Raw genomic sequence first — 22060 nt, 5'->3', positions numbered from 1 at the left:
TTTTTCAGTGTAGATTGAACTAGATCACAACCAGTCAAAACTAGTTTCTATAGACCTGACAGGTAAGGTGTCCATACGATCATACAGCTGAAACAGCAGATATATGTCCAGGTAGACAAGCTCACCTCAATATGTGGTTTTTGATTACACACCAGCATTGAGACAATTGAAAGGTAGACGACTTTCGAACCAGTTATCTGAACGTTTCACTGAGAATGAAGACCAAAAAGTGTTGACTGTCATGATGTTGACATTTTTTACATGGGGGTGATGCAGGGGCTGAAAATGAGCCATGGGGGAGATCTATGGACCGTGGACCAGTCTCAGGACATCTGCCAGGTAAACTGAGTGTGGCGGTCAAGCACAAGGCCAGAGCAGTCTTTAGCGTTCAAGACGTTTTAGCAAAATGTCAAGCAGCCTTGGTTTACTGCAGTAAATGATTCCAATAAAAGTATGGATCTTCCCAAAAGATAATGCTCAAGTTATGACTACTACTCCTTTCCACCATTTGGCCCCTCCCTCTCTCCTCCCTCTTCTCTCTGACATCTATCCTCCTCTTGACCTCCTCCCCTCCACTTGACCTCCTATCCATTTATAAAGATCCCCAACTGTGAATCCCCCTTCTCTTTCTCAAATCAGCTTGATGTTGCATGTTCCCATAGTACCTGACTGTCAATTAGGAGTAAAGGACTAACTGTTTTCTTCCGTAAAAGGTAAGTGGGTCACTCCACCAATTCGATGCCTTTTGAGAAGTATAACTTGATTAAAAAAAAATATTTAAGTGATTTCACAAAATGTTAACATTCTGTCATAATAATTTTTTTCGCCATCTCAAGTGGTAAAATAAAATAAAAAATACTATAATAAGTGCCAAATAAAGTAACAGGGTTAACAAAGTAACAGGGTTGATGATTTCATCTTAAATCAGCCATGAATCCCTTTGTGACAGGCAGAATTGAAGCTTGTTGTTTGCAACAGGGAGTGGCAATTGAATACAAGCTTCACAATAAAAGTGTAATTGTTAAAACATTTCTAGCCTGTCTACCTATGGGTAATAGTGTTGGCGTGTTGAGCTTGACCCGCTTAGTTTTCCACCACAAAACAACATAAAATGGCCAAAAAGAGTAGAACCAGCTCACCTGCTTTTACACTATGATTTGACTATTAGATGTTAAATGCTTCTTTAGAAAAAAATATTTTAAAAGGAACAGTTTACCCATTTTGAATTGAGAGTTCACTTCACATAACAGGGTTGACCTTAAAATGAGGGACAGACATGAAATAAATAATAATTTTCAAAAATGACTGGCGAAAACTTAAGAGAAATGTTTGGGTTAAGTGGGTAGCAATTTCCTAGAAGTCACATAGGGTGCACAGAGGGACATGTCAAAATACTGAATTTGGGCACTTTAGCAAGTCTTTATTCATATAAAAAATATGATATATTGAATTCTCCATGTGGTATGTATTAAAGTGATAAGTGAAGGAGAGAATGGCTTTCTAAGGCTGTGTCCCAGATGGCACCCTATTACCTGTTAAAGAGCACCACTTTAGACCAGGGGCAATAGGGCTCTGGTCAGGAGTCGTGTACTATATAGGCTACAGGGTGACATTTGGGACACAATCTTGGATATGTGAGCGGTTGTTTTCTGGAAGTGTATCAGTTCATTTCGTGTGTTGCTCAGTTGGTAGTACATGGTAGCCTTGCAATGTCAGGGTTGCTGTGGGTTTGATTCCCATGGGGGGAATTCAGTACAAAATGTACGCACTTACTACTTTAATTCGCTCTGGATAAGAGTGTCTGCTAAAACAAATAAAATGTTACAAATATTTTTTAAATGTCAAGGGCACTTCATTTAATATAACAGGCTCTTAAAATGCAATATTGGTGCACAATTTCTACTTGAAATATCGAAGGGACGCAAAAGGCACTCTTCTTGTGGAACAATAAGTGTTTACCTTTTACATTTTACAGAGCTGTTTAGAATAGGATAGAATAGAGAAAAACGACGTTATTGTGGACATCTTCCTTTGCCTGGATTAATGGGGAAATATGAACCTGTGTTTCAGGTTCAGCTCTGGTCTGTGGAATGGTGCAGACCTGAATGATCTGTCAATTAGTTTGCTGACAGCTCAGACATTCTAGATTTGATTTGAGTCCCTAGTACATAAGGAGAAGGATGTATTTCTTTCTGAGTTAAGTCTGATGGTAGAACATCTCTGTTTCTGACACTCAATTTCTCTCACACACATGCACCTCTCTCTCCTCCCAGCCATTTCAAATAGACTCACCATATGAGAGGATGGCCCCGCCCTTGGCAAGATCTGCTCCAGGTGAGCTCAACCATTGGTGGAGCCAGCTTAGGTTCCGGCTCCAGAACAGGAAGGGGTGGAAAGAGATGCTGGATGAAACGTTTTTGCTGCAGAACAAAAGGTGAGTTTCCTATTGGTAAAAAATAACAGCGACTGTCAGGTATTGGTTGATATTATATTATTACAAGTGGGGAAACTCTGAAAATACTAATTGTAACCTGGAAGCAATGCGTTGTGTGTGTTCACATGCTTTCAACTCACTTAGAACGCTAATTGGCTAAACCCAAACCGGCTGCGCGCATGCGCCATCGGGCATACATTTGTATTGTCCTCCCACAACAAACGCAATCACGACACGCAGGTTAAAATATCAAAACAAACTCTGAACCAATTATATTAATTTGGGGACAGGTCGAATAGCATTAAACATGTATGGAAATTTAGCTAGCTAGCTTGCACTTGCTAGCTAATTTGTCCTATTTAGCTAGCTTGCTCTTGCTAGCTAATTTGTCCTGGGATATAAACATTGAGTTGTTATTTTATCTGAAATGCAATCTTCTCCACCAATTAATCCACACATAAAACGGTCAACCGAATCGTTCCTAGTCATCTCTCCTCCTTCCAGGCTTTTTCTTCTCTTGACTTTATACAGTCTTGGCCAAAGGTTTTGAGAATGACACAAATATTAATTTTCACAAAGTTTGCTGCTTCAGTGTCTTTAGATATTTTTGTCAAATGTTACTATGTAATACTAAAGTATAATTACAAGCATTTCATAAGTGTCAAAGGCTTTTATTGACAATTACATGAAGTTGATGCAAAGAGTGAATATTTGCAGTGTTGACCCTTCTTTTTCAGGACCTCTGCAATCCGTCCTGGCATGCTGTCTATTAACTTCTGGGCCACATCATGACTGATGGCAGCCCATTCTTGCATAATCAATGCTTGGAGTTTGTCAGAATTTGTGGGTTTTTGTTTGTTCACCCGCCTCTTGAGGATTGACCACAAGTTCTCAATGGGATTAAGGTCTGGGGAGTTTCCTGGACATGGACCCAAAATATCAATGTTTTGTTCCCTGAACCACTTAGTTATCACTTTTGCCTTATGCTCCATCATGCTGGAAAAGGCATTGTTCGTCACCAAACTGTTCCTGGATGGTTGGGAGAAGTTTCTCTCGGAGGATGTGTTGGTACCATTCTTTATTCATGGCTGAATTTTTAGGCAAAATTGTAAGTGAGCCCACTCCCTTGGCTGAGAAGCAACCCCACACATGAATGGTCTCAGGATGCTTTACTGTTGGCATGACACAGGACTGATGGTAGCGCTCACCTTGTCTTCTCCGGAAAAGCTTTTTTCCAGATGCCCCAAACAATCGGAAAGGGGATTCATCAGAGATTATGACTTTACCCCAGTCCTCAGAAGTCCAATCCCTGTACCTTTTGCAGAATATCAGTCTGTCCCTGATGTTTTTCCTGGAGAGAAGTGGCTTCTTTGCTGCCCTTCTTGACACCTGGCCATCCTCCAAAAGTCTTCGCCTCACTGTGTGTGCAGATGCACTCACACCTGCCTGCTGACATTCCTGAGCAAGCTCTGTACTGATGGTGCCCCGATCCTGCAGCTAAATCAACTTTAGGAGACGGTCCTGGCGCTTGCTGGACTTTCTTGGGCGCCCTGAAGCCTTCTTCACAACAATTGAACCACTCTCCTTGAAGTTCTTGATGATCCAATAAATGGTTGATTTAGGTGCAATCTTACTGGCAGCAATATCCTTGCCTGTGAAGCCCTTTTTTGCAAAGAAATTATGACGCACGTGTTTCCTTGCAGGTAACCATGATTGACAGAGGAAGAACAATGATTCCAAGCACCACCCTCCTTTTGAAGCTTCCAGTCTGTTATTCGAACTCAATCAGCATGACAGAGTGATCTCCAGCCTTGTCCTCGTCAACACTCACACCTGTGTTAATGAGAGAATCGCTGACATGATGTCAGCTGGTCCTTTTGTGGCAGGGCTGAAATGCAGTGGAAATGTTTTTGGGGGATTCAGTTAATTTGCATGGCAAAGAGGGACTTTGCAATTAATTGCAATTCATCTGATCACTCTGCATAACATTCTGGAGTATATGCAAATTGCCATCATACAAACTGAGGCAGCAGACTTTGTGAAAATTAATATTTGTGTCATTCTCAAAACTTTTGGCCACGACTGTATTGCGATTGGCAACTTTCATAAATGATGTGCATTACCGCCACCAACCTATTTCGTCTTTCAGTCACCCACGTGGGTATAACCAATGAGGAGATGGAACTTGGGTACCTGCTTCTATACCCCAATGAGGAGATGGGAGAGGCAGGACTTGCAGCGCGATCTGCGTCACAAATAGAACTTACTTCTATTTTAGCCCATGGCAACGCAGACGCTCGTTGGCGCGAGAGAGCAGTGTGGGTGCAATAATTGAATAATATAGATTTCAAAATTAATTTTGCAACGCTCGCACACGTGATGCGAGCGGTGTAGGTCAGCCTGTAATGGCAAACAAGCTGCGTCAACCATAAACTAAAAGTACAGCTATCATGCTCATAAACAAATTGTAGTGATCCAAAATTATATTAATTATTGCGGATCAGTGGGACGCTAGTGTCCCATCTTGACAACTTCCGGTAAAATTGCAGAGCGCGAAATTCAAATTACAGAAATAGTAATGTTTAACATTCATGAAAATACAAGTGTCATACATCAGTTAAAAGCTTAACGTCTTGTCAATCCAGCCACTGTGTCAGATTTCAAAAATACTTTATGGTGAAAGCACACCATGCGATTATCTGAGAACAGCGCCCAGCACACAAAATAATTAAAAACATTTTCCAACCAGGCAGATGCTCCACGAAAGTCAGAAATAGCTGTCACGGTTGTCGTAGGAATGAGCGGACCAAAGTGCAGCGTGTGTGTCGTTCCACATTTTATTTATACTGTGAAACTATGCAATACATAAATAAACTGAATGACAAAAAAACAACAAACCGTGACGCAGAGGTGAAACATATACTACTCATATACTAGAAAATAACAGCTTACCATGGTCAGGACGTGACAGTACCCCCCCCCCCCCCCAAAGGTGCAGACTCCGAATGCAACTAAAAAACAAAAACAAAAGGGAGGGTAGGGAGGGTAACAAGTGTCTATGACTGCTCTGGTGCAGTACACAGAACCTTATCATCCAGTGAATCCTCCAGTAGAGGAGGCGGCTCTGGTTCAGGGCGTAACCCCCGCTCCGCCCGCTGATCCTTCCGCTTTTGCATCACCAGACTGCGGATCATCACCGGAGGTTCTAGACTGCAGACCGCCGCTGGAGGTTCTGGACTGCGGACCGCCGCTGGAGGTTCTGGACTGTGGACCGCCGCTGGAGGTTCTGGACTGCGGACCGCCGCTGAAGGCTCCGGACTGCGGACCGCCGCTGAAGGCTCCGGACTGCGGACCGCCGCTGAAGGCTCCGGACTGCGGACCGCCGCTGAAGGCTCCGGACTGCGGACCGTCGCTGAAGGCTCCGGACTGCGGACCGTCGCTGAAGGCTCCGGACTGCGGACCGTCGCTGAAGGGTCCGGACTGCGGACCGTCGCTGGAGGTTCCGGACTGCGGGCCGTCTCAGGAGGTTCCGGACTGCAGAACGTTGCCGGAAGCTCCGGACTGGGAACTGTCGCCGGAAGCTCCGGACTGGGAACTGTCGCCGGAAGCTCCGGACTGGGGACTGTCGCCGGAAGCTCCGGACTGGAGACTGTCGCCGGAAGCTCTGGACTGGGAATGGACACTGGAGGCCTGAAGCGTGGGGCTGGCATAGGTGGCGCCAGACTAGTAACACACACCTCAGGGCGAGTGCGAGGAGCAGGAACAGGACACCCCAGACTGAGCAGGTGCACTGGAGGCAAGTACAGGGAGCAGGAACAGGGCATACCAGGCTGGATAAACTCACTGGAGGCCGGGTACGTGGGGCAGGCACAGGATATACTGGACCGCGGAGGCGCACCGGAGATCTTGAGCGTATAGCTGGCACAACCCGTCCTGGCTGGATGCTTACTTTCGCCCAGCAAACGCGGGGAGCTGGCACAGGACGAACTGGGCTGTGAATACGCACTGGCGACACAGTGCGCAGCGCCGGCGCAGGATATTCTGGACCGAGAATGTGAACTGGAGACCAGGAGCGCTGAGCTGGCACCACCCTTCCTGGCTGAATGCTCAACCTCGGCAAATGTGGGGTGCGGGCACAGATCGCACCGGGCTGTGAATGCGCACTGGCGACACAGTGCGCATCACCGCATAACACGGTGCTTGCTTCGTCACTCGTTCCCCACGGTAAGCACGAATTTGGGGGCTGCCTCAAAAGAATTTGGGGGCTGCCTCTCGGGCTTCCGTCGTTGCCGTGACTCCCTCGCTGCCTCAACCTGCTTCCCTGGCAGGCTGTTGTATCTCTCCAATACCTGCTCCCAAGTCCAGTCTATCCTTTCCTCCAACTCCTCCAGCGCTTAATCCAGTCCTCCTGACTACGCTGCTTGGTCCTTTGGTGGTGGGAGATTCTGTCACGGTTGTCGTAGGAATGAGCGGACCAAAGTGCAGCGTGTGTTTTGTTCCACATTTTATTTATACTGTGAAACTATGCAATACATAAATAAACTGAATGACAAAAAAACAACAAACCGTGACGCAGAGGTGAAACATATACTACTCCAAATTAATCTCCCACAAACCCAGGTGGGACAAACACCAACTTAAATATGACCTCCAATTAGAGACAACGATGACCATCTGCCTCTAATTGGAGATCATCTCAAACAAAGCCCAACATAGAAATACAAAACACTAGAACAACCCAACATAGAAATACAAAACTAGAACATAACAACATAGAAAAACTAAACTAGAAAACCCCCCTGTCACGCCCTGACCTACTCTACCATAGAAAATAACAGTTTACCATGTTCAGGATGTGACAATAGCGATAAAATAAATCACTTAGCTTTGAAGATCTTCTTCTGCTGGCACTCCAAAAGGTCCCAGCTACATCACAAATGGTTGTTTTGTTCGATAAAGTCCTTCTTTATATCCCCAACAACTCAGTTTAGCTGGCACACTTCATTCAATAATCCACCGGTTTCCCTCCTTCAAAATGCATACAAAATAAATCCCAAACGTTACCAATAAACTTCTCCAAACAAGTCAAACAACATTTATAATCAAACCTCAGGTACCCTAAGACGTAAATAAACGCTAAAATTTAAGACGGAGAATCGTTATTGTCATTACCGGAGATAAACAACAAAGTACGCGCGTTCACCATAACGTGTAACAAACACTACAGACAAAATGGGAGCCACTTAGAAAAACTAGAAATTCTAGCTAATTTTTCCAAAAACAAGCCTGAAACTCTTTCTAAAGACTGTTGACATCTAGTGGAAGCCCTAGGAACTGCAATCTGAGAGGTATTCCCTTCATATTAAAAATGACAGCCATAGGAATCAATGGTGGGCTGAATTTTTGGTTTTTCTGGATGGTTTGTCCTCGGGTTTTCGCCTGCCATATCAGTTCTGTTATGCTCACAGACATTATTTTAACAATTTTAGAAATTTTAGAGTGTTTTCTATCCAAATCGACCAATTATATGCATATCCTAGCTTCTGGGCCTGAGTACGCTTGTTGTCATCCAGACGTCAAAATACTGCACCCTAGCCCAAAGAGGTTATTAATCGTTTGTATTTTTTTATTATGTTTTGTTGTTGCACTTAACTGCCAAAAATACTGCTATCGAGGCCATTTCCTTAGTTTCCCACTTGGCAAATCAATGTTGTTTCCACTTCATTTCAACCCAATAAATCTATGTGATCTATTTTGAATCAACATGGAAAACTTATTGGATTTGGAAAAAGTCATCAACATAAGGGCATTTCGTCTTTTAACCTAAATCCAATGACAATACCACATTTTTTGTTGATTTCCTGTTGAATTCACAATAGCTGACAACTCAACCAAATGTAAATCAAAATTAGACGTTGAACTGATGTCTGTGCGAACTGGAATGTGACATCAGAGCTCAGCATGTGGGAGAAGTCTGAGCTCAGAGATGATAGACAGTTTCCCACTAGTAATTACCAGCTAGAGGAGCATTCAAGTGGATTTTCCCCAGTCATATGCTGATAATTACGACATGTTATGAATGCAGCATTTGAATTCTAACTGGCAAACACACTCTCCCATAGGACAAATGGCGTCCCTCTCTTTTCTGCCGCCAAAGAGAACAGTGCAGGTTGCATTAAGAAACTTCTGGACAGTGCATCCACTAACATCTTTGAGAGAGGTGCTCTGGGGGAGACCGCGCTGCATGTGGCAGTTATGAATGATAACATGGAAGCTGCTTTAGCTCTGATGGATGGAGCACCTGAACTCATCAATGAGCCCATGACCTCTGACCTCTTCCTTGGTACATATACTCTCACACACAATGAACAAATACACTATAATATCATAAAACTCACACATATATTTAATCACACAATCATATATTCTCTCTCTCTTACTCGCTCTCAATCAGGCATGACACCTCTCCACATTGCCGTGGTGAATCAGAACTTTAACCTGGTCCACAGTCTGATTGGTCGAGGGGCGGATGTGGCCACGCCCAGAGTCACAGGACTGTACTTCAGGAAGAGAAGAGGAGGGCTGCTCTACTATGGTAAGATTATTGTTTGTGGCCTGTAAGGAGTATAGCAATGTATTTTGGGAAATGTGGTTATTTGATTCCGTTTGCTTTACTTTAGGTGAGCACATCCTGGCATTTGCGGCCTGTGTGGGGAATCAGGACATCATCTCCATGGTGATCAACGCAGGAGCCAGCACCAGGGCCCAGGACTCCATTGGTATGAAACATTCCTCTTTCTTCTCCTCGTCCTGCCCCTCTCCTCTCTTCTCCCTTTTTCAGCAGTTTAATACAGTGAGGGAAAAAAGTATTTGATCCCTTGCTGATTTTGTACGTTTGCCCACTGACAAAGAAATGATCAGTCTATAATTGTAATGGTAGGTTTATTTGAACAGTGAGAGACAGAATAACAACAAAAAAATCCAGAAAAAACATGTCAAAAATGTTATAAATTGATTTGCATTTTAATGAGGGAAATAAGTATTTGACCCCCTCAGCAAAACATGACTTAGTACTTGGTGGCAAAACCCTTGTTGGCAATCACAGAGGTCAGACGTTTCTTGTAGTTGGCCACCAGGTTTGCACTCATCTCAGGAGGGATTTTGTCCCACTCCCTTTGCAGATCTTCTCCAAGTCATTAAGATTTCGAGGCTGACGTTTGGCAACTCGAACCTTCAGCTCCCTCCACAGATTTTCTATGGGATTAAGGTCTGGAGACTGGGCTAGGTCACTCCATGACCTTAATGTGCTTCTTCTTGAGCCACTCCTTTGTTGCCTTGGCCGTGTGTTTTGGGTCATTGTCATGCTGGAATACCCATCCACGACCCATTTTCAATGCCCTGGCTGAGGGAAGGAGGTTCTCACCCAAGATTTGACGGTACATGGCCCCGTACATCATCCCTTTGATACGGTGAAGTTGTCCTGTCCCCTTAGCAGAAAAACAGCCCCAAAGCATAATGTTTCCACCTCCATGTTTGACGGTGGGGATGGTGTTCTTGGGGTCATAGGCAGCATTCCTCCTCCTCCAAACACGGCGAGTTGAGTTGATGCCAAAGAGCTCTATTTTGGTCTCATCTGACCATAACACTTTCACCCAGTTGTCCTCTGAATCATTCAGATGTTCATTGGCAAACTTCAGACGGACATGTATATGTGCTTTCTTGAGCAGGGGGACCTTGCGGGCAATGCAGGATTTCAGTCCTTCACGGCGTAGTGTGTTACCAATTGTTTTCTTGGTGACTATGGTCCCAGCTGCCTTGAGATCATTGACAAGATCCTCCTGTGTAGTTCTGGGCAGATTCCTCACCGTTCTCATGATCATTGCAACTCCACGAGGTGAGATCTTGCATGGAGCCCCAGGCCGAGGGCGATTGACAGTTCTTTTGTGTTTCTTCCATTTGCGAATAATCGCACCAACTGTTGTCACCTTCTCACCAAGCTGCTTGGCGATGGTTTTGTAGCCCATTCCAGCCTTGTGTAGGTCTACAATCTTGTCCCTGACATCCTTGAAGAGCTCTTTGGTCTTGGCCATGGTGGAGGGTTTGGAATCTGATTGATTGATTGCTTCTGTGGACAGGTGTCTTTTATACAGGTAACAAGCTGAGATTAGGAGCAGTCCCTTTAAGAGTGTGCTCCTAATCTCAGCTCGTTACCTGTATAAAAGACACCTGGGAGCCAGAAATCTTTCTGATTGAGAGGGGATCAAATATTTATTTCCCTCTGTCACATTCTGACCAGTAAGGGGTTATTTGTTATTGTAGTTTGGTCAGGACGTGGCAGGGGGTGTTGGTTTTATGTGGTTCGGGTTTGTTGGGTTATGTTATTATGTAAGAGGAGTGTTTGTTTAGAGTGTTTCGGGGGTTTTGGGCTATGTTCTTGTTAGTTTATTTCTATGTTAGTTCTAGTCGTTCTATGTCTATGTTTAGTTAATGGGGTTGACCTTCAATTGGAAGCAGCTGCTCCTCGTTGCTTCTAACTGAAGGTCTTATTTAAGAGGGGTGTTTGTTCTATGGTATTTGTGGGTAGTTGTCTCCTGTTTTGTGTCTGTACACCTGACAGGACTGTTTAGTGTCGTTTATTGTTTTTGTATACGTGATTTGTTTGTTTTCCTTCTTCAACATTAAAAAGAAGATGAGTATACACGTTCCCGCTGCTACTTGGTCTGATCCTTACGACACCCGTTACAGAACTACCCACCACCAAATGACCAAACAGCGGAGGAAGGAGTAGCAGGTGGACTACAGGGAGTCGTGGACATAGGAGGAAATTCTGGATGGGGCTGGACCATGGCACCAGGCTGGTGAACACCGTCGCCCATCAGAACAGGTGGAGGCAGCCAGGAGAGCGGAGATACGAGAGGCTGAAGAGGACCGGGAACGCTACAGGGGAACACGGCTGGCAAGGAAGCCGGAGAGGCAGCCCCAATACATTTTTTGGGGGGGGCACACGGGGAGTGTGGCTAAGTCAGGTCGTAGACCTAAGCCAACTCCCCGTGCTTATTATGGGGGGCGTATGGAGTGGAGAGTGCCGGAGTATGCGGAAGTGCGCACGATCTCGCCCATGCGCACGCACAGTCCGGTACGAGCGATCCCAGCCCCTCGCAAGTGCCGTGCTAGAGTGGGCATCCAGCCTGGAAGGAGGATGCCTGCGCAGCACATCTGGCCACCAGTGCGCCTCCTAGGCCCAGGCTACCCTACGCCAGCTCTACGCACGGCAACCATCAGGCCTCTGCACAGCCCAGTTCGCCCTGTGCCAGCACTCCGCTCGTACAGGGCTACTATTACCATCCAGCCAGGACGGGTTGTGCAGGAGGTGCGCTCGAGACTGCCAGTGCGCCTCCACGGCCCAGTGTATCCTGTTCCAGCTTCCCGCACTAGCCCTGAGGTGCGTGTCTCCAGTCTGGCCCCTCTACTACCAGCCCCACGCACCAGGCCTCCAGTGCGTCAGCCCAGTCCAGCTCGTCCTGCTCCTGCTCCTCGCACTAGCCCTGTGGTGCGTGTCCTTAGTCTGGCGCGTCCTAAGCCAGCCCCACGCATCAGGCCTTCAGTGCGCAGTCCCCGTCCAGAGCTTCCGACGACAGTGCCCCATAGAGAGACGGCCCACAGTCCATAGCCAGCAGAGACGGCCCACAGTCCGGAGCCAGCAGAGACGGCCCACAGTCCGGAGCCAGCAGAGATGGCCCACAGTCCGGAGCCGAGAGAGACGGCCCACAGTCCGGAGCCGAGAGAGACGGCCCACAGTCCGGAGCCGAGAGAGACGGCCCACAGTCCGGAGCCAGCAGAGACGGCCCACAGTCCGGAGCCGAGAGAGACGGCCCACAGTCCGGAGCCAGCAGAGACGGCCCACAGTCCGGAGCCGAGAGAGTCGCCCTACAGTCCGGAATCGGCGCAGCGAGAGTCGCCCTACAGTCCGGAATCGGCGCAGCGAGAGTCGCCCTACAGTCCGGAATCGGCGCAGCGAGAGTCGCCCTACAGTCCGGAATCGGCGCAGCGAGAGTCACCCTACAGTCCGGAATCGGCGCAGCGAGAGTCGCCCTACAGTCCGGAATCGGCACAGCCAGACTCACCCTACAGTCCGGAATCTGCCCAGCCAGAGTCGCCCTACAGTCCGAGGTCTCCAGCGACGCGCATCAGCCTGAGGTCTCCAGCAACGCACATCAGCCCGAGGTCTTCAGCGATGCGCCATAGCCCAGAGACTTCGGGAGGGGTAACATTTAATAAGTATTTAGCGGGGGTGGACAGGTTAGGTTGGGGAGTAAGGCCGGAGCCTGAGCCACCTCCATAGTAGGTGGGTTGGGGAGGGGGGGGTGTAGCACAAGAACCGTCGGTGACGGTGGCCACCCTCCCTTCCCTCCCTTAAATTTGGGATTATTTTTGTTTTGGGGTTATTTTTGTGTTTTTTGTTTAGGTGCTTCCGGGGTCTGCACCTTTGGGGGGCGGGGGGGGGGGGGGGGGTACTGTCACGTTCTGACCAGTAAGGGGTTATTTGTTATTGTAGTTTGGTCAGGATGTGGCCGGGGGTGTTTGTTTTATGTGGTTCGGGTTTGTTGGGTTATGTTATTATGTAAGAGGGGTGTTTGTTTAGAGTGTTTCGGGGGTTTTGGGCTATGTTCTTGTTAGTTTATTTCTATGTTAGTTCTAGTCGTTCTATGTCTATGTTCAGTTAATGGGGTTGACCTTCAATTGGAAGCAGCTGCTCCTCGTTGTTTCTAATTGAAGGTCTTATTTAAGAGGGGTGTTTGTTCTATGGTATTTGTGGGTAGTTGTCTCCTGTTTTGTGTCTGTACACCTGACAGGACTGTTTAGTGTCGTTTATTGTTTTTGTATACGTGATTTGTTTGTTTTCCTTCTTCAACATTAAAAAGAAGATGAGTATACACGTTCCCGCTGCGTCTTGGTCTGATCCTTACGACACCCTTACACCCTCATTAAAATGCAAATCATTTTATAACATTTTTGACATGTGTTTTTCTGGATTTTTTGGTTGTTATTCTGTCTCTCATTGTTCAAATAAACCTACCATTAAAATTATAGACTGATCATATCTTTGTCAGTGGGCAAACATACAAAATCAGCAGGGGATCAAATACTTTTTTCCCTCACTGTATCTCCCTCTCTCCCTCCTAGGTAACACAGTGCTCCACATCCTGGTCCTGCAGCCCAATAAAACTATAGCATGCCTGGCGTTGGATCTGCTGTTGGCACGTGACGATGAGCTGGACCAGGCTGTGCCACTGGACATGGTGCCCAACTACAATGGCTTAACGCCCTTCAAACTGGCTGCCCAGGAGGGCAACCTTGTGGTGAGGATGGATAGAGGGATAGAAAGAGAGGGACAGTGAGAGACATGGGAACAGTAAAACATTTTAATAAAACAACATCTGTCCCTCCCAGGCCTTCCAGCACCTGGTCAATCGGAGGCGAATCAACCAGTGGAACCTGGGACCCTTGACCTCTAACCTCTATGACCTCACAGAGATCGACTCCTTGGTCGCCGACGACGACCGCTCTGTGCTTGAGCTCATCGTGGGCAGCCAGAGGAGAGAGGTACAGTACAGTACACAAACATGATACATTGTAATATACAGTACAGGGAAACTGATGATGATCTCCTACTTCAGGCAAGGAGGATACTGGAAGTGACTCCTATTAGGCAGTTGGTCAGTCTCAAGTGGAACCTCTATGGAAAACACTACTTTAGGTAACAACACATACAGTGGTCATGTTCTGATGTTGTGTTTGAGATGCTGTCATTTGTTTATGTCTAATGTTGTGATGTTATTATTGTGTTGTGTACAGGTTGTTGATGCTGCTGTACCTCCTGTACATTGGGACCTTCACACTGTGTTGTGTGTATCGCCCCCTAAAGGACGCTCCAGAGAATTACACTGTATCTGACATGGACAAAACCATCCGCGTGCAGAAAACTCTGAAGGTGGGGGAGACATGAAGGCATCTTCATATGACAGCCTGTGTGCAAACCTCAATCAGAGGTGTTCATATGAACCCTTTGTGATCCACGTGCCCTGTTTTCTGTCCCTGTAGGAGAGTTATGTGACCTATGGGGACAACTTGCGTCTGGCAGGAGAGATGATCAGTGTCCTGGGTGCCCTGGTTATTCTGCTACTGGAGGTAAAACATACATCACCCAATAGTTTTACATGTCACTTATACACTGCTCAAAAAAATAAAGGCAACACTTAAACAACACAATGTAACTCCAAGTCAATCACACTTCTGTGAAATCAAACTGTCCACTTAGGAAGCAACACTGATTGACAATACATTTCACATGCTGTTGTGCAAATGGAATAGACAACAGGTGGAAATTATAGGCAATTAGCAAGACACCCCCAATAAAGGAGTGGTTCTGCAGGTGGGGACCACAGACCACTTCTCAGTTCCTATGCTTCCTGGCTGATGTTTTGGTCACTTTTGAATGCTGGCGGTGCTTTCACTCTAGTGGTAGCATGAGACGGAGTCTACAACCCACACAAGTGGCTCAGGTAGTGCAGCTCATCCAGGATGGCACATCAATGCGAGCTGTGGCAAGAAGGTTTGCTGTGTCTGTCAGCGTAGTGTCCAGAGCATGGAGGCGCTACCAGGAGACAGGCCAGTACATCAGGAGACGTGGAGGAGGCCGTAGGAGGGCAACAACCCAGCAGCAGGACCGCTACCTCCGCCTTTGTGCAAGGAGGAGCAGGAGGAGCACTGCCAGAGCCCTGCAAAATGACCTCCAGCAGGACACAAATGTGCATGTGTCTGCTCAAACGGTCAGAAACAGACTCCATGAGGGTGGTATGAGGGCCCGACGTCCACAGGTGGGGGTTGTGCTTACAGCCCAACACCGTGCAGGACGTTTGGCATTTGCCAGAGAACACCAAGATTGGCAAATTCGCCACTGGCACCCTGTGCTCTTCACAGATGAAAGCAGGTTCACACTGAGCACGTGACAGACGTGACAGAGTCTGGAGATGCCGTGGAGAACGTTCTGCTGCCTGCAACATCCTCCAGCATGACCGGTTTGGCGGTGGGTCAGTCATGGTGTGGGGTGGCATTTCTTTGGGGGGCCGCACAGCCCTCCATGTGCTTGCCAGAGGTAGCCTGACTGCCATTAGTTACCGAGATGAGATCCTCAGACCCCTTGTGAGACCATATGCTGGTGCGGTTGGCCCTCCTAATGCAAGACAATGCTAAACCTCATGTGGCTGGAGTGTGTCAGCAGTTCCTGCAAGAGGAAGGCATTGCTATGGACTGGCCCGCCCGTTCCCCAGAGCTGAATCCAATTGAGCACATCTGGGACATCATGTCTTGCTCCATCCACCAACGCCACGTTGCACCACAGACTGTCCAGGAGTTGGCGGATGCTTTAGTCCAGGTCTGGGAGGAGATCCCTCAGGAGACCATCCGCCACCTCATCAGGAGCATGCCCAGGCTTGTAGGGAGGTCATACAGGCACGTGGAGGCCACACACACTACTGAGCCTCATTTTGACTTGTTTTAAGGACATTACATCAAAGTTGGATCAGTCTGTAGTGTGGTTTTCCACTTTAATTTTGAGTGTGACTCCAAATCCAGACCTCCATGGGTTGATAAATTGGATTGCCATTGATTATTTTTGTGTGATTTTGTTGTCAGCACATTCAACTGTGTAAAGAAAAAAGTATTTAATAAGATTATTTCTTTCATTCAGATCTGTTGTTTAAGTGTTCCCTTTCTTTTTTTGAGCAGTATATTTACACTGTAGATTAGATCACATTATTGGCTGTCAATATAATCTGTGTTATTCCCAATCCCTAAGATCCCAGATATGCTGAGAGTGGGGGCCAAGCATTACTTTGGACAGACGGCCCTGGGGGGGCCCTTCCATGTCATTCTGTAAGTCAACCTTGGTGCCTATGTAGCATTTATTACCTACCTAGTGATGTTGTTGTGTTTTGTCATGACTATGTAGTATTTATAACCTGTTTCCTCCCCAGTATTGCCTATGCGTTCCTGGTGGTGCTGCTGTGTGTTTTCAGGGTCAGTGGGGTACAGGGGGAGACAGTTGTCATGGCTGTGTGTCTGGTGCTGGGCTGGAGTAACGTCATGTTCTTCGCCCGAGGCTTTCAGATGCTGGGGCCTTACGTCATCATGATACAGAAGGTATGTAAGGGAAGCAGACACACACATGTGCATGCACGCACACACACACACACACACACAAGCATTAGCATGACGTTACTGTAGAACATATGGTTTTGCTGTTTTGATTCCCATATTGAACTGTTGTGGTGTTTTGTCTCATTTCCTCATAGATTATATTTGGCGACCTGACCAAGTTTATGTGGCTGAGCTTCATCGTGCTCATAGGGTTTTCCACCTGTAAGTGCATTCTGTTAAAGAGAAACTCAAAAAGCATATTAATAGTACAAATGTATTAAACCAAATATAATTCCTATTTTTATTTGCCGGTTACCCTCCCTCCCTCCCTCCCTCCCTCCCTCCCTCCCTCCCTCCCTCCCTCCCTCCCTCCCTCCCTCCCTCCCAGCCCTGTGGGTGGTGTACATGACTCAGGACCCAGACTCTCTACCTGCGTACCGCTCCTTCCCCATCACTCTGTTCTCCCAGTTTGAGCTGAGTGTGGGTCTGATAGACCTGCCAGTGGACCACACCTTCACAACACCCCCTATTGTCCATGTGCTGCACTGCACCTTCTCTGTGGTCTCCTACATACTGCTGCTCAACCTGCTCACAGCCATGATGAGTGATACACAATGGAGAGTTGCCCAGGAGAGGGACGAGCTCTGGAGGACACAGGTGTGCCACACATACACACACACACACTCAGGCACATACACATAGTCTCTCCTACATACTCCATAAAAATGGCTTAAAAACCATGATGAAAATGTATACAGCATCCCAATCAGTGCCATTCTAATGATCCTTATGTCCTTTGTCCCTGCTCACTGTGTGTAGGTGGTGGCCACTACCCTGATGTTGGAGAGGAGATTGCCCCGCTGCCTGTTGCCCCGGTTGGGGGTGTGTGGCCTGCTCTACGGCCTGGGGGAGCGGTGGTACCTCCGGTAAGACAACAACACTTCATCTAACTGGCCTATTACTGTACTCTGTCTTAGATGTGGTGTTAAGTGTTTCCCCATCCCCGTCATATACAGGCTTTATATTATAATGACTCTCTAAATGTCTCCATTGCAGGGTTGAGGATCGCAACGACCCACTGGTGCAAAAGATGCGTCGCTACATCCAAGCCTTCTCTAAGGATGAGGACCAGAGCAAGGAGCGGGAGGAGACGGAGAACACTGACATGTCAAAAGGACCTGGAAGCCCTCTGATCAGACCCAAACACAGGGGTGGGATAGATGGAAACAGGAAGTCCCTGGCATGCTGGCAGATGATTCGCCACAGCGCTCTGGGTTTAGATATGGAACAGGAAGAGCCTGAGGATGACCAGGAAGTAAAATAGATCTGAGGTTTAAGACAGAAAAACAGATTGTTTTATTGTTATTATATAGTATACGTGTGATGCAAGCATGAATGCAGAGGCGTCATACCCATACGGGGCACACACACATTTTGACACACACATGCAAACATACACTCAGGCACACACATATAGTCTCTCCTACATACTCCATAAAAATACCTGAAAACCATGATGAAAGTGTATACAGCATCCCAATCAGTGCCCCCTCCCCCATATTCTTCTAGTAAGTGGTTCCTTCCTAGGTGAACCACTGAGCAAAGATATGTGTGAAGACAGTATCATGAGTGAAGGAGGAGAGAGAGGGTCGAGTGACACACAGCGTTTCATCTGATTTTAGCTGCCGGTGATGGGCAGGACTGTTTGTAAATTAATTTGATCAAGCTATGTTGATTCCTTCTTGATGAATATATAAAGCAAGAAGTAAAGAAGTGCACCTTCAGAGAGGATGCTGATGACACTGACGAAGGCTGAAACGTGTGTCTATCTACCCACCCTTGAATGAAATAAATACTAAAAATGAACCTTGAATCTCTTTTTTGAGTGCGGACCAGCTAAACAATTTAGGAATTCTATTACATTTTGCTACCGACACCTGTTCTGATTGCAGTGGCCACCTAGCAATTTTATAAAGTTTGTTTTAGCTAGCCAGCTAGATGGGATCCCAATCTCACAACCTCGTAACCAGCTACCTTGTCATTTCAGGCTATCAATTAAGTTAGAATGGATTGTCTAACTAGCTTAGCAGGCATGCCAGCTGGCAAGGTTGCTAGACTTTAGAAAATACAAAAATTGCTTTAATTCTTGTCTTATGATACAATACACACCACATGGCCAAAAGTATATGGCACCCCTTCAAATTAGTGGATTTGGCCATTTTCAGCCACACTCGTTGCTGACAGGTTTATAAAATCGAGCACACAGCCATACAATCTCCATAGACACAAATTGGCAGTAGAAGAGACCGTACTTAAGAGCTCAGTGACATTCAACGTGGCCCCGTCAGAGGATGCCACATTTTCCAACAAGTCAGTTCATCAAATGTCTGCCCTGCTAGAGCTGCCCGGTCAATTGCAAGTGGTGTTATTGTGAAGTGGGAACAATGGCTCAGCTGCGAAGTGGTAGGCCACACAAGCTCACAGAACAGGACCGCTGAGTGCTGAAGCGCGTAGCGTGTAAAAATCATCTGTCCTCGGTTGCAACACTCACTACCGAGTTCCAAACGGCTTCTGGAAGCAACATCATCACAATAACTGTTCGTCGGGAGCATCATGAAATGGGTTTCCATGGCCAAGCAGCCACACACAATCCTAAGATCACCATGCACAATGACAAACATCAGCTGGACTGGTGTAAAGCTTGCTGCTATTGGACTCTGGAGAAGTGGAAACGCGTTCTCTGGAGTGATGAATCACGTGTCACCATCTGGCAGTCCGGCGGACAAATCTGGGTTTAGCGGATGCCAGGAGAACACTACTTGCTCAAATGCATAGTGCCAACTGTAAAGTTTGGTGGAGGACGAATAATGGTCTGGGGCTGTTTTTCATGGTTCGGGCTAGGCCCCTTAGTTCCAGTGAAGGGAAATCTTAACACTACAGCATACAATGACATCCTAGACGATTCTGTGCTTCCAACTTTGTGGCAACAGTTTGGGGAAGGCCCTTTCCTGTTTATGCATGACAATGCCCCTGGGCACAAAGTGAGGTTCATACAGAAATGGTTTGTCGAGATTGGTGTGGAAGATCTTGACTGGCCTGCACAGAACCCTGACCTCAACCCCATCGAAAACCTTTGGGATGAATTGGAACGTCGACTGCGAGCCAGGCCTAATTGTCCAACATCAGTGCACGACCTCACTAAAGCTCTTGTGGCTGAATGGAAGCAAGTCCCTGCAGCAATGTTCCAACGGCTTGTGGAAAACCTTCCCAGAAGAGTGGAGACTGTTAAAGCAGCAAAGGGGGGACCAACTCTATATTAATGCCCCTGATTTTGGAATGAGATGTTCGACGAGCAGGTGTCCACATATTTTTGGTCATGTAGTGTACCAGTATAGCAGTTGTGCTAAACTCCTAAAGCATAAAAGTTCTTAAAGAATCAATGTGCATCATTAATTAAAATGACAATTGAACAGGTAAAGAGGCATAATAATTACGGCTCCAGATTGCAGGAAAGAGCTGTTTCACGTGTAAAAAAAACCTACATTCTCCGACTTCCAGAGGGGGCTGACCCCCCCCTCCTGTATCCTCACGTACTTCTTGCCCCTTCTAAAATAATGGGTGCATGGCGCCCCTGCATGTACAGTACCAGTCAAAGGTTTGGACACAACTACTCATTCAAGGGTTTTTCTTTATTTTTACTATTTTCTACACTGTATAATAATAGTGAAGACATCAAAAATATTAAATAACACATATGGAATCACATAGTGAACAAAAAAGTGTTAAACAAATCAAAATATCTGTTATTTGAGATTCTTCAAAGTATTCACCCTTTGCCTTGATGACAGCTTTGCACACTCTTGGCATTCTCTCAACCAGCTTCATGTGGTAGTCACCTGGAATGCATTTCAATTAACAGGTGTGCCTTGTTAAAAATGTATTTGTGGAATTTCTTTCCTTCTTAATGTGTATGAGCCTATCAGTTGTGTTGTGACAAGGTAGGGGTGGTTTACAGAAGATAGACATATTTGGTAAAAGACAGAGTCCATATTATGGCAAGAACAGCTCAAAAAAGCAAAGAGAAATGACGATCCATCATTACTTTAAGACATCAAGGTTAGTCAATCCAAAAAATTTCAAGAACTTTGAAAGCTTCTTCAAATGCAATCGCAAAAACCATCAAGCACTATGATGAAACTGCCTCTCATGAGGACCGCCACAAGAAAGGAAGACCAAGAGTTACCTCTGCTGCAGAGAATAAGTTAGAGTTACCAGCCTCAGAAATTGCAGCCCAAATAAATGCTTCACAGAGTTCAAGTAACAGACATATCTCAGCATCAACTGTTCAGAGGAGACTGCTTGAATCAGGCCTTCATGGTCGAATTGCTGCCAAGAAATCACTACTAAAGGACACCAATAAGAAGAAGAGACTTGCTTGGGCCAAGAAACACGAACAATGGACAATAGACCGGAAGAAATCTGTCCTTGATCTGATGAGTCCAAATTTGAGATTATTGGTTTCAACCGCCGTGTCTTTGTGAAACGCAGAGTAGGTAAATGGATGAACTCCGCATGCGTGGTTCCCACCGTGAAGCATGGAGGAGGAAGTGTGATGGTGTGGGGATGCTTTGCTGGTGACACTGTCTGTGATTTATTTAGAATTCAAGGAACACTTAACCAGCATGGCTACCACAGCATTCTGCAGCGATATGCCATTCCATCTGGTTTGCGCTTAGTGGGACTATCATTTGTTTTTCAACAGGACAATTACCCAACACACCTCCAGGCTGTGTAAGGGATATTTGACCATAAAAGAGTGATGGAGTGCTGCATCAGATGACCTGGCCTCCACAATCACCCGGCCTCAACCCAATTGAGATGGTTTGGGATGAGTTGGACTGCATAGGGAAGGAACAGTACCCAATAAGTGCTCAGCATATGTGGGAACTCCTTCAAGACAGTTGGAAAAGCATTCCAAGTGAAGCTGGTTGAGAGAATGCCAATACTGTGCAAAGCTGTCATCAAGGCAAAGGGTGGCTACTCTGAAGAATCTAAAATATATTTTGATTCGTTTAACACTTTTTAGGTTACTAACATGATTCCATATGTGTTATTTCATAGTCTTGATGTCTTCTCTACTATTCTACAATGTAGAAAATAGTCAAAATAAAGAAAAACCCTTGAATGAGTAGTTGTGTCCAAACTTGTGACTGGTACTATATACAGTTGAAGTCGGAAGTTTACAAACACTTAGGTTGGAGTCATTAAAACTCGTTTTTCAACCACTCCTGTTACGGCTGTCTGGAAGAGGGAACCAAGGTGCAGCAGAGGATGTGTTCATCATTAGAATTTTAATTCAAATAAACAAGAGAACACTACAAAATGAACAAAAACGACAGCAAACAGTCCTGTTAGGAAAATACTCAA

At 46.2% G+C, this 22060-nt stretch overlaps 1 protein-coding gene across 3 annotated transcripts; it reads left to right on the top strand.

Annotated features, from left to right (window-relative positions):
- Window positions 1-571: 571 nt before the first annotated feature.
- LOC106605837 (transient receptor potential cation channel subfamily V member 6) lies at window positions 572-18499 on the top strand. 3 transcript variants are annotated; one of them, XM_014201811.3, is made up of 16 exons: window positions 572-713; window positions 2274-2434; window positions 8557-8777; window positions 8889-9029; window positions 9115-9213; window positions 13619-13794; window positions 13886-14038; window positions 14113-14192; window positions 14291-14426; window positions 14537-14623; window positions 16293-16369; window positions 16513-16636; window positions 16789-16855; window positions 17022-17290; window positions 17453-17559; window positions 17690-18499. In XM_014201811.3, the coding sequence occupies exons 2-16, from the start codon at window positions 2304-2306 to the stop codon at window positions 17955-17957; spliced, it is 2136 nt and encodes a 711-aa protein (XP_014057286.2). In that variant the 5' UTR covers window positions 572-713; window positions 2274-2303; the 3' UTR covers window positions 17958-18499. The 3 variants fall into 3 exon arrangements, with proteins under 3 accessions (XP_014057286.2, XP_014057285.2, XP_045574736.2); XM_014201810.3 differs by having other exon boundaries at window positions 16471-16636; XM_045718780.2 differs by lacking the exon at window positions 572-713 and having other exon boundaries at window positions 2304-2434; window positions 8592-8777; window positions 16471-16636.
- Window positions 18500-22060: the final 3561 nt, after the last annotated feature.

The sequence above is a fragment of the Salmo salar genome, chromosome 05, assembly GCF_965601325.2.
Source record: "Salmo salar chromosome 05, fSalSal1, whole genome shotgun sequence".
Classification (NCBI taxonomy): Eukaryota; Metazoa; Chordata; class Actinopteri; order Salmoniformes; family Salmonidae; genus Salmo; species Salmo salar.
Note: the sequence above shows the minus strand (reverse complement) of the source record. Positions and strands in the feature narration are given on the sequence as shown.

Excerpts from the sequence above, each read along its gene's own strand:
- LOC106605837 (XM_014201810.3), top strand. The coding sequence starts at position 2,304 with ATGGCCCCGCCCTTGGCAAGATCTGCTCCAGGTGAGCTCAACCATTGG. Across the intron at positions 2,435-8,556 it reads TTTTTGCTGCAGAACAAAAG|GACAAATGGCGTCCCTCTCT; the intron begins GTGAGTTTCCTA and ends ACTCTCCCATAG. Across the intron at positions 17,560-17,689 it reads GGGGAGCGGTGGTACCTCCG|GGTTGAGGATCGCAACGACC; the intron begins GTAAGACAACAA and ends TCTCCATTGCAG.